This window comes from Ipomoea nil, unplaced genomic scaffold (genome assembly GCF_001879475.1).
Source record: "Ipomoea nil cultivar Tokyo-kokei standard unplaced genomic scaffold, Asagao_1.1 scaffold1259, whole genome shotgun sequence".
NCBI classification, from domain to species: Eukaryota; Viridiplantae; Streptophyta; class Magnoliopsida; order Solanales; family Convolvulaceae; genus Ipomoea; species Ipomoea nil.
The window spans coordinates 818138-831808 of NW_017617687.1; the positions used below are offsets into that span (position 1 = coordinate 818138).

At 36.5% G+C, this 13671-nt stretch overlaps 1 protein-coding gene across 1 annotated transcript; it reads left to right on the forward strand.

Moving 5' to 3' along the window:
* Positions 1-1201: 1201 nt before the first annotated feature.
* Positions 1202-2531, forward strand: LOC109184315. Its single transcript, XM_019334311.1, has 6 exons — positions 1202-1394; positions 1472-1536; positions 1847-1874; positions 2013-2098; positions 2179-2268; positions 2322-2531. The coding sequence occupies exons 1-6, from the start codon at positions 1202-1204 to the stop codon at positions 2529-2531; spliced, it is 672 nt and encodes a 223-aa protein (XP_019189856.1).
* Positions 2532-13671: the final 11140 nt, after the last annotated feature.

Here is a 13671-nt window from a genome sequence, read left to right on the forward strand (position 1 = left end):
AGAAGAAAGTAGGAATCTTGATGGAAGATCTTGCAAGGCTAGGAGGTTCACCTTCTTGCTTGAAGAATAAGCTAGGTTATTTTAGAGAGATGCTAGAGTGTTTGAGACTTAGGCTTGAATGATGAATGAAACACTATTACAAAATGGAGCAAAGAAATTCAACTTTAAGCTACCCTTCTTTAAACAAGGGTAGTGTATTATTTAAAAAAAATGGGGCGGTGGCATAATTGTAATTAAATGAATAAGAAACCGCTACCCTTTCTAAAAGAAGGGTAGCGGTTTTTTTTTTAAAAAAAAAAGACAGAAAGAGTTTCAGCTACCCTTTCGCGTAGCAAAGGGCAGCGGAAAAGATATTATTAAAAAAAAAAAAAAAACAGATCGAAATTAAATTAAAAAAAAAAAACCTCAGGCCTGCGTTCTCCATCCTCACCGCTCACATCTCACAACCGTACCCTCACCTCACGGCCGGCATCTCCGTAGGACATGGCGATCACCTCACCGCATCTCCGGCCTCGACTCCCGGCGAGGACACGGCGACGCCTCACCTCACAATCGACTCCCTCAACCGTCGCTACAGTACATGCGTTCTCCTCACCGCCACCGTCTCATCATCGATTCACCGCCCCACGCCCTCATCCGCCGTCTCCACCGCCACAGTGTCGCCGCCGCTGTTTAGATCCACCGCTCCAGCCGCTGCTTCGATCCGCCGCCGCTGCTTCGGTCCACCGCTCCAGCCGCTGCTTCGTCCATCAGGTAAGGTTTTTTTTTTTTTTTTTTTTGGTTAATTTGTTTTTTGTTGTTATTTTTTATATAATTACAGTAGAATTATTCGGCTAAAACCCTTAACACATCCAGCAGCAATGACATTTACAGAATATCATAGCAACTCTTCTCTTGGTAGTAGACACATTAGTACTGAACATAAACAAATTAAAAAGGCTACAGAAGAGTGAGTAGATGAGTGACCTTAGCTAGAGCAAGCTTTGCCTGTTTCAAAAATAGTATCTTGGCGGGGCGACCTCCAGGTCTGCAGCCATTGCGGTATGGCTTCTCCATTACCAAATCTGAGCCTAATTTCTGTTGGCAAGTGATTTGCCTAAAGAGTTAATTCCATTTTGGTCCCTTGACTATTAGATTGTAGCCACAATATGCTCATATGGTAAAGGTTATTAATCAGAATTCATTTCTGACCCCTATTACCATGGGAGCAGTAGTTTCTTCTGTTCACTACAATCTTAAGCTCAGGCATCCTACCCTTGACATGCCCATTATTGACTATGATTTGGCAGTGCTTATCCAGCCAATGCTAATGCTTGGCATTAGTATTGGGGTTACTTTCAATGTGATCTTTGCTGACTGGATGGTCACAGTGCTGCTACTTATTCTCTTCGTAGGTAAAAGTATTTATTGCATTCTCTGTTTATTATGAAATCTGCTCCAATAGGCTTATAACTTTTATTGGCCGATGCAGGCACATCAACTAAGGCCTTTTTAAGAGGTGTTGAGACGTGGAAGAAAGAAACTATTTTGAAAAAGGTTAACATGGATCCATTACTTAACATATATTTTGACTGATCGAGTTATTGTTAAAAATCGATAAATGGATAAATAGAACCCGTATAGTGGACTCCAGCTAGATTGGGTCTAAGATTAAGTTAAGTGACTTCTGGCTTTATTTACAAGGATTTCACATTCTTGATTCTACCGCTTCATATTATGCTGCTATGCTTAGGTGGTAAAATCTATGTTGCATTAGGGTGTATTCAGTATGTTCAATAAAATTGGTCTTCATTGCTTGCTTTTATTACATTCTGTTTTCTGATTATCCCTTTTTCTTTGGATTCAGGAGGTTTCCCAACGCTTAGCAGCAAATGGTACTTTACCTAGCTTTATGTATCATTTTTAGTGCAACTCATTTTTCCCTCAAGATCAAACATTTCTGTGCCTGTACAGAAACATAAAAGCAAAGAAATAAAAATCGATTATAATGTGTTCAAGTTGTAATCTGTCAGGGAGTGGTGCTCAAGGAGATTACAAGCTTCTTCCTAGTGGCCCCAGCAATGCAACTCAAAATGACACCAAGGCTTCTGAAAATAAGGTGTTTTATCTGCAATGTTATAATCCTGCCTCATTTGTTTTTTTTTTTTTTTTCAACTCTAATATATTTTGCCATTGTAGGAGGTCTCTATAATAGAAAATGTTTGTTGGACCAAATTTGGACTTCTTTGCTTTGTTTGGGTTGCATTTCTCACTCTGCAGATCATCAAGGTTTTTATTTCTCTCATCATTTAAGTTGCCTTTCGGTATTGTGGTTCCTGTAGCCTATAGATACTAGTTTTTCTGCATCAATGTTATCCTATGAACTCACTGAACTTGTGTTTCGTAACAGAATTATACAGCAACAGGTTTTTCTACTCAATAGGTTTGTTCGCTTTGTGAGCACTCCGGAGATCTTGGAACGGTTGCACACTATAGAATCTGAGATTATACAGATTGAAGAAGCAATCACCATACAGGGTCAGTTTCATTAATCCCTTTCTTTATTTGTCTTGAGTTATTCCTCAATGTTGTTTGTGTGGTTTGCCACAAGCATACTATTTCTAAATTGGATCTCTATGTTATTCTTTATCCAGTTTTTATGCTCATCTGCCCCCTATATTTTTTAATTTCTTGAGTTGCACAGTGTGCATCTTTCATCATTAAGTAATCAATGTACTGTTTGACACCCAAAAACTTTTGACAGGTAACAAATCAACAGCAGGTGTTAATGAGGAGAAAGCTATTGGCTTTAACAAATCAACTCTCAGATGCATCCTTCTTAAATCAACTCAAGTGGGCGTGGTGTACGCTAATTTAAAACTGCACTTCTGCATCGGCTTGAAAGGGTAAGTACCATAATGTGTAGTTCTTTTTGCAGAAATGCTATTCTATGCTTCCTACTGTTTCCTCTAAGGTTGGTGCTTGTTTCTATTTCAACATATTGAGCATAATGTGTTTTAATTTATTCATTTTTACTAAAATCTGGTACTCTGTATAAATACCATGTATACACTTTGCATTAGTTTTTTATAAATCAAAATCTAGGGGTCTGAATATGATGATGATGAATCACATATATATAGAAGAGTTTGGAGAATATGACTTTATATTTGCCTGCCAAATGAAATGAAATGGTGTTGCTACCTTGTACTGATCGATAATTATTTAAGGTGGCAAATGAATTGAACTGGTTCCCCATCACTCATCAACTGATCTTTAATTCAAAATGTAGATTATATTTCTTGTTTGGTGTCTTTCTCCCCTTGTTACTCAACACTAAATTCTATCACAATTGCGTTGTTTCTCATTTGCAGGCCAGTAAGGATCAACTTCCTCAATCAGACATAATCAGGCCAATAAGGATCATATTTAGTAATTTGATTAATTAAATTATTTTGTAGGTATTTGAAGGAAATTCGTACTCTACCAATGAAATAGATGGGATTCGAGATTTATGAGCAAAATATTTGTTGGAAGAGTATGTGTAATTTTTGTTTTAGATTATATGTTATATTGCATTGATATAAAGTATTGTATTGATAGTATTTGGTTGAGTGTTGATAATATTGTTTTTGATAGTTTGCTGATAATAGTGTTGATGGTTAGTATTATCTTGATATGTAGTGTATGAAAATAGGATTTTTATAAAAATTGGGGCATTTAAAAATAAAAAATAATAATGAATTAAAAAAAAAAAATCCGCTACCCTTCTTTTGTAAAAAGCGCAGCGAATGCTTAAATAAAATAATAATAAAATAAGAAAATTCGCTACCCTTCTATATATAGAAGGGTAGCGGATATTCAACTTTCCGCTACCCTTGTGAAAGGGTAGCAGAAAACTCAAGGCTTTCAGCGTCCCTCAAATCCGCTACCCTTGTAAAGGGTTATCTACAAGGGTAGCGGATAACCCTTTACAAGGGTAGCGGATTTGCATATCTGTACTAGTGAAATAAAATGTCTTGCTAGGGTAGCTTGAACAACAATTCATGGGTGAAAAGCCAACAACTCAAAGATGCGACAAAAGATGACGGGATGTAAATAAACAAGGCTCCAAAGATAAAAAAGATGTAAGGTTTCAAGAGTCAAGAAATGCAAAGTTTCCAAGTAACGAAGGAAACTTCTCAAGCAACAAAACTCCTAAATGATCAACTACCCTACACCCGACCAAAAGACTACACAACTAAGAAAGGTAACGCGAGGTACCTGTGGTAAACAGATCCGGGTAGCGTTCCCTCATGGCGAACTCCAGCTCCCAAGTTGCTTCTTCCACTCCGTGATGCGACCACCACACCTTTACCATCTTCACCGACTTCTTGCGGGTTTCTCTTGTTTTAAAGTCCAAGATCCAGAGCGGTCTTTCTTCATATAACATAGTTCCGTCAAGGGGTACCACTTCTGGCGGAATCATATGAGAAGGGTCGTGTACATACTTCTTTAACTGGGACACATGAAACACATTGTGCACCCGTTCCAACTCCATTGGTAACGCCAACGATAAGCCAGATTCCCTATCCTCTCGAGAATTTCGTAAGGACCAATAAACCTAGGGCTTAACTTGCCCTTCTTTCCGAACCTCATCACTCCCCTAGTGGGAGAAACCTTTAACCACACTTTCTCTCCAACTGCGAATTCTGCTTGCTTCCTTCATAGGTCCGCGAAGGACTTTTGTCGATCATGTGCCATTTTCATTCTTCCTTGAATATGCTTGATTTTCTCCACTGTGTCATGCAAGTATTGCGGTCCCAGCATCACCGGGTAAACTAAATTCTCCTAACATAACGGGCTTCAGCATTTCTGACCATAGAGCGTTTCGTACGGTGCCATCTATATGCTTACATGGTAGCTGTTATTGTAAGAAAACTCAATCAGGTCCAAGTGCTCTTCCCACGAGCCTTGGAAGTCCAACATACAAGCCCTTAGCATATCCTCAATCGTTTGAATTGTCCTCTCGGTTTGTCCATCCGTGGCAGGATGAAAGGCGGTGCTCAAATTCAACTTCGTTCCCAAAGCAGCTTGTAAAGACTTCCAGAATTGAGATAGAAACCTTGGATCTCGATCGGAGACGATATCCTAGGGTACTCCATGGTACTTCACTACTTGACTTACGTATGCTCGGGCTAACTGTGTCATCGTCCACGTTTCCTTCATAGCGATGAGTCGAGCCGTCTTAGTTAGTTGATCCACTATCACCCAAATCTTGTCCTTGCCGGTGCGGGTCACCGATAAACCTCCTACAAAGTCCATAGAAATGGAGTCCCACTTCCCTTGAGGTGACAGTTGGTTGCACCAATCCTTTGGACCTGCATCGTTCAGCCTTGACTTTCTAACAGTTCAAGCACTTACTCATGATATCGGCTATTTCCTTCTTCATGTTAGGCCACCAATAAAGCTTTTTCACGTCCTTGTACAACTTGTCACCCCCGGGGTGTACCGAGTACGGGGTGTTGTGACCTTCTTCCAGAATTTGGCGCTTCAAACGGTCACAAGACGCGGGTATACACCAACGTCCTTTGTATCTTATGCCCCCATCTTCGGATAACTCAAAAGACCCCTTCTTTCCTTCAACCAAATCACTCCTAATTTTCGCTAGGCCGACATCCTTCAATTGCTCATCCTTGATCTCTTCCATGAGGCTAGGCACGATTCTCAAATTGAACAAACGGACTTCGGCTTCCACCTCACCTTGTTCCACCACTTCCAAGTTCATCTTTTGTAACTCCTTACAAAGTTCATCGGCCACCACCCAGATAGAGCTGACGGAATGCTTAGATTTCCTGCTTAGAGCATCGGCTACCACGTTTACTTTTCCCTCGTGGTATTGAATATCCAATTCATAATCCTTAATGAGCTCTAGACAACCCCTCTGACGCATGTTCAAGTCCTTTTGCGTGAAGATGTATTTGAGACTTTTATGATCCGTGAAGATTTTACACTGCACCCCGTATAAATAATGTCTCCAGATTTTCAGGGCAAAGACCACTGCTGCTAGTTCTAGATCGTGTGTGGGATAATTCTCTTCATGCACTTTAAGCAGTCTAGAGGCATATGCGATTACTCTTCCATTTTGCATCAAAACACACCTCAAACCCTTCTTCGACGCATCGATGTACACTTCGAATCCTTCAGTCCCAGACGGTAGAGTTAACACGGGCACGGTGGTCAGCTTATCCTTTAGTTCTCGGAATGCTAAATCACAATCTTGATTCCACTGAAAAGGAACGTCCTTCTTTAACAACTTGGTCAACGGTTGAGCCACCTTGGCAAAATCCAACACGAACCTGCGGTAGTATCCCGCTAACCCAAGGAAACTCATCACTTTTGCAACCAACGTCGGTACTACCCAATCCTTCACTGCTCAGATCTTATCCGGATCCACTGAGATACCGTTACTGTTTATCACATTCCCCAAGTAAGTTACACTGTCTTTCCAAAACTCATACTTTGAGAGCTTGGCAAAAAGTTGTTTCTCCCTCAAGGTCTGAAGCACGATACGAAGATGCCTTTCATGTTCCTCCTTGCTCCGGGAATAGACGAGGATATCATCGATGAACACGATCACAAAATCATCTAGGTAGCACTGACGGCACATTGGTCAGGCGCATTACCGTGAACTCGTAATATCCATAGCGAGTCCTGAAAGCTGTCTACATCTTTATCGGCCACTTTTAGCTCATGGTAGCCTAACCTCAGATCAATCTTAGAGAACACGCTTGCACCCTTGAGTTGGTCAAACAGATCATCGATCCTCGGAAGCGGGTACTTGTTTTTAACGGTTACATGGCTCAACTCCCGGTAGTCTATGCACAACCTCATGCTTCCATCTTTCTTTCTAACAAAGAGCACTGGCGCTCCCCACGACGAGGTACTCGGTCGGATGTAACCCTTATCCAGCAAATCCTGTAATTGCACTTTCAACTCATGCATCTCCTTCGGCGCTAACCGGTAAGGGGCTTTCGAGATGGGTGCGGTTCCGGGCACAAGATCCACCGAAAACTCCACCTCCCTAGGTGGAGGCATACCTGGGATTTCTTCGGGGAAGACATCAAGGAATTCACACACCACTGGTATATATTGAGTCGTATCCCCTTTGGTCTCCAAGTTTTCAACGGTGCAAAGGAAGACTTCATGACCCTTCTCCACGTACTTCTTCATCCTAAGCATGGATACCATCTTGGTTTCAGGCTCCACCATGGTGCCTCGATATGATACTCTTCTCCCGCTAGGTCCCCTTAACACAACCTTCTGTTCCCCGCAAAGGATTTGAGCTTTGTGCTGTCCCAGCCAGTCCATTCCTAGAATCACGTCCACCCCATCCAAACCAAACTGGATAAGGTTACTAGGGAATTCTTCTCCGTTGATGGCGATCTTGACATTCTCAAACAAACGATTACACGGATTGATTTCCCCCGAGGTCACCTTCACGCTTAACTTCACTTCTACGCCCTCGGTCAAACCCAACTTCTCAACGAGCTCCGACGATACTAACGAATTAGACGCACCAGAGTCAAACAGGACCAGGGTTGGAATCAATTGCACCAAAAAGGTCCCGGTCACGATGTCGCCGTCTCCTGCCAGAGCTTCACTCAAAGCGAGGGTCTTCCCTGGAGGCGATTCCCCCCTCGAACTCTAAATTTCCAAGCTCCCAAACAGTCGTTGTCCCCGAGGTGGCGGTGCTGCAGCCTTGCTGGGGCTAACCTGAGTGGAAACACCACTCCTGATCCAACGCTCGACGACGCTAGGGGTGTTGCAAACCCCCGCCACTCTAGGTTTCTTAACCACATCCCTGGCATTGTCCGGCACCCGAGCACGGTGACGAGGCGGAGCCATAGTGAGATTCTACAGAAACAACACGGTTACGGCAAGACAAAAGGAAACTGCGCACCCTTACCCGGCGCTAAAGATGAGGAAGCTAAAACTAAACAAGAACAACAGGATAAACACAGCAAACGATAAACAAACTCACAACTCACCGTGCGTCCTAGTAAACTTAAGTCCTAACACTCTTAGGCACTTAAAAGTCAACTTAGAGTCTTAACTCACACTTAGCTTTTTAAAGTGAAACTCTTAACATCCTAGGCTCAAACATAGGCTCTGATACCAACTGTAACACTCCCGATTTACTAACTTTTTAAAACTTAAATTCAAACGATCAACTTCTAATCATCAAGCAATCAAAGGGGAAAGCTAATTAAAAACCGGGAGGCGTTATGCCACACTCATAAACCATGGGTGCACAGGCTAAGTCTACAGCTATTCAACAAGAGAATAACAAGTCTAAGGCACACAGGCCATGTCTAATCAAGGCTCACAGGCCCAAAACATAACAGTTTAAGGAAGGGGAAAACTACTCTAGCTACTAACGACGGCTAGCGAGCTCCACAACTACTCAAGACCTGTAAAAACAAGGGATAACACCCGGTCAGTGAATAATGCTGGTAACCCATCAATACGCGTTAAATAGCATAGTATAGATAGATATAAACAAAGTCATTTGGAACTGAGGAATACTGTGTAAGGGGGTTTGCTTGTGAATGCAACCATACATATATATATATATATATATATATATATATATATATATATATATATATATATATATATATATATATATATATATACCATTCTAATAAGAGCCAATAATGTTAGGCCATTAATTGGAACAAAAAAAAAGTCTGTGTAATTGTTTCTTAAAATGAATGGTTCATATTATTTTGATTTTAGTATTTTTTTTTAATGATTTTCCTTATTTACCCTCTATTATATTATTTACTTCCCTTAAATAACTTAAATTCCGTTAGTATAAACTTTAGTAACAGAATATTCCGTTAACTATTTATTATTTTTAACATACACATCAATTTCTATAAGAAAAGTCTTAAGTTTGAACCCCAACCCAATTAGAGTTGGCATAATTGTTAAACATATACTACAAATATGTTAAAATGTATATATATATATATATATATATATATATATATATATATATATATATATATATATATATATATATATAACTTAACATAAACTTTTGTCAAATAATTAGTCCGACTAAATACATAACATTCAAAGATTATAAATCAGGAACTTTAAAAATCATTTTAATGATTTTTATGCTTTTTTTATAAAAAAAAAAATTAGGTTAAGTTTTTTTTTTCGTTTAATTAATCTTATTTTGATTATTTAGAACAAAACTTAATATTTCAATTATACTTTTGCATTATTGGAATGATTTAGGTCGTTATGGTATTAATATTTTTTGTTGATCATAAATACAATTACACCTGGACTCTAAAACGATAGGACCATTTTCCAAAGAATTGACAATGTTGACATCCCACTGGCTCCAATTGAACAAGTTTACTCATCAGAATTTTTTCAATACATAAAAACTTCTAAAGAAATTTGTAAGTTAATTTTTACTATATCATTATAACAATATTTATTGTAACTATATATTTTAGATTATTTATTATCATCCTCTATTGACAGGAATTGTAACAATTGTCATTGACAAACTCTCAAAACAGTTTGTCTCAACAACGAATGGAAATTAAAAAAAAAATCAATGATTTCATTATTGTTAATGAAAAGTATGTACACCACTTTATTACTCTTATTAAATTAAGTAAATTAGTAGCTACAACAAAAAAATAATACATATGCATTTATTTAATTTAGAATTAGATGTCTATAATGCCTTTATTTAAAAAAAAATTATTCATTATAAAAAAATTTAAAAAAAGATATAATTTCATTAGTTATATTATCTTTATTTTTTACAATTCAAAGATTCACTACCTTCAAATTTATTAATTTATTATATTCACTACATTGTCTTCTTTTTACACTATCTTGTAATTAAATATCATATTTATAATACAAAATATGTTTTATATATATATATATATATATATATATATATATATATATATATATATATATATATATATATATTTAGAGAGAGAGAAAGAGAGAGAGAGGCGAGTTCAGGTGCGGCAGTGTTTTACGGTACAGCGATTACTTATGGTGCAGCAACACCAATAGTTCAACAAATATGCACCATCAACGTTTGGAAAATACACCACAAAAAACAGAGTAAACAGAGCCCTGCATCACCAAACACACACCATTAGGTGTGAGTAAAAACACCATATACTGTTCAGAAATACACCATTGGGGGTGGTGAGTTAATGGTGTATTTTTTTGAGTCTGTTGTGTATTCTGTGATGTTTTATTGCATTTCATTGTGGTGTGTTTTTCTTACACTATTGGTGCATATTGTTAACACTGTTGGTGTATTCTGGAATTCCGCCGCACCGCCGCACGGGAAGACCCCGCCGCATTTGAACTTTATTTTATATATATATATATATATATATATATATATATATATATATATATATATATATATATATATATATATATATATTTATTTATTTATTTATTTATTTATTTATTTATTTATTTATCTATTTACTTACCAAGTATTTTATACAAATATAATAAATATTAATATTTTGTTCAATACTTTCACATGATAACCTACGACACAAATCTAACAACACATGAAACATGTAGAGGAAAAACTACAACTACCAAATATCAATAGGTAAGATAAAGAGTTAATAGTACAACTAAGATCCCATCATATGCACAACAAGGCAAATCTAAAACTTCCTACATCATAATCTCATTGCACGACGAATCTCTCTATGCTACCACCAGTAACCCAATTGCACATGACATACTATCTACCAATTTTTGTTTTAAAAAAGGACATGTACGGAAGATGAAGGCAATGACAATGCTACCCAAAAGATAATTAAGAAGAATTAGAAAAATTTAAACAAAAAGTAGTATTTATTTAGACTATCGTTTTTAGACTAAGTATTTAGACTAGCATTATTACAAAGTTGCAAATATTTATTTTAGTGACAATTATAATCAATCTCTCATATATTATCTCGCATTTATATACTTTAAATGACCAATTTAAATACGCAAATTCAACATTTATTTACCTATTCATGAATATTTCCTATATAATATTGCAGTGATATACTTTGAAATACTTATTTCAAAATAATCATTGGGCATTATCCCCTTCGCGCAGAGCGCATAAAAAACTAGTGTATATATATATATATATATATATATATATATATATATATATATATATATATATATATATATATATATATATATATATATATATAATTTTGATTCCTGTGAGGTCAGATCTTCCCGTGCGGTCAGTGCGGCATACACCATTAGGTATGCATAAATGCACCATACAATGTTCGAAAATACACCAGAATGAAATGCCAAAAAATACACCACACATAATGGTGTATTTACGAACACTGTGTGGTGTATTTATGCATACCTAATGGTGTATGCCGCACTGACCGCACGGGATGACCTGACCTCACAGGAACCTGACCCTATATATATATATATATATATATATATATATATATATATATATATATATATATATATATATATATATATATATATATATATATATATATATATATAGGCGTGTTCAGGTGCGGCAGTGTCTTACGGTGCGGCAACACCAATAGTTCAACAAATATGCACCACCAACGTTAGGAAAATACACCACAAAAAACAGAGGAAACAGAAATACACCATTGGGGGTGGTGAGTTATATGGTGTATTTTTTTGAGTCTGTTGTGTATTTTATGATGTTTTATTGCATTTCATTGTGGTGTGTTTTTCTTACACTGTTGGTGCATATTGTTAACATTTTTGGTGTATTCTGGAATTCCGCCGCACGGGAAGACCCCGCCGCATTTGAACTTTAATATATATATATATATATATATATATATATATATATATATATATATATATATATATATATATATATATATATATATATAGACTTGTAATCGGGTGCGAACGACTCGCCCAGGCGCGAAATAGGAATGGATTCTGTTCGTCCACGTGTCCAGATCTAATGGATGAGAAACACTGATTTTTAAAAAAAACGCGGTGGCATTTTCGTAAATAATTGAACATCGAGGTGCAAGTAAAATGTATTACAAGTGCATGTAAAATGTATTATAGGTGCAAGTAAAAATTTACACTGAGCATCAATACTTAGTTGCACTTATAGTTTTAAGTAGTTGCACCAATAGTTCTAAGTAGTTGCACACATAGGTATAAGTAGTTGCATCTAGGTGTATGAATGTTTGCGAGTGGTTTTTACGAGTATTACTACCCGCGAACTCAGATCAATGAATGTTAACAAGGCAAAATTACATGCACTTATAGGTGAAAGTAGGTGCACATATAGTTATAAGTACTTGCACCTATAGTTATAAATAGTTGCACATATAGTTATAAGCACACCCAGGTGCGTGAATGGTTGCGGAAAGTGAATGCTAACAAGGCAAAATTACATGCACTAATAGGTGAAAATAGGTGCACTTATAAGAGATTTTACTTGCACTTCGATGTTCAATTATTTACGAAAATGCCACCGCGTTTTTTTTAAGTTATTAGATCTGGACACGTGTCGCGCGCTGATTCGTTCGCATTTCCTTCCTGGGCACTTATTCGCACCTGAGTGCGTCCTATATATATATATATATATATATATATATATATATATATATATATATATATATATATATATATATATATATATATATATGCGAGTTCAGGTGCGGCAGTGTCTTACGGTGCAGCGATTTCTTACGGTGCGGCAACACCAATAGTTCAACAAATATGCACCATCAACGTTAGGAAAATACACCACAAAATACAGAGTAAACAGAGTCCTGCATCACCAAACACTCATCATTAGGTGTGAGTAAAAACACCATACACTATTCAGAAATACACCATTGGGTGTGGTGAGTTATAGGTGTATTTTTTTGAGTCTGTTGTGTATTCTGTGATGTTTTATTGCATTTCATTATGGTGTGTTTTTCATACACTGTTGGTGCATATTGTTAACACTGTTGGTGTATTCTGGAATTCCGCCGCATTTGAACTTTATTCTACATATATATATATATATATATATACACACATATATATATATATATATATATATATATATATATATATATATATATATATATATATATATATATATATATATATATATATATTACATATATATGTGTATACTAGTAGTTGCACCCGTGCGATGACGGCCATAATATTGTGGTGCAATATATAAAAGATTGTTATATTGAAGATATATAACCAATAAGGTTTTAGAAGTAACAAATAGACAAAATATAATTTATTGGCGTTCCATAAACAAAAAAATTACACATTATTAAAGATTTCTTTGTAAACTACATTTTGAGTATTGTTTAAAAGACTTCTAGATTCCCCACAAATTGAAACTTTAAGACCATCACGATTACTCACCCTAGAAACTGCTACATACAATTGGCCATGGTTAAAAACTGGATTTTTCAGTAACAAACCAACATGTGAAAGCGTTTGACCTTGAAAATTTATTAAAAAAAATCAGAACAAACTAAAAAAATAGATGGCAAATTATGACATTGACTCGTGTTATATTCACAATTTTTGAATTCTATATTCACAATTTTAGAACTGAATATTCATTAATTTTAGATC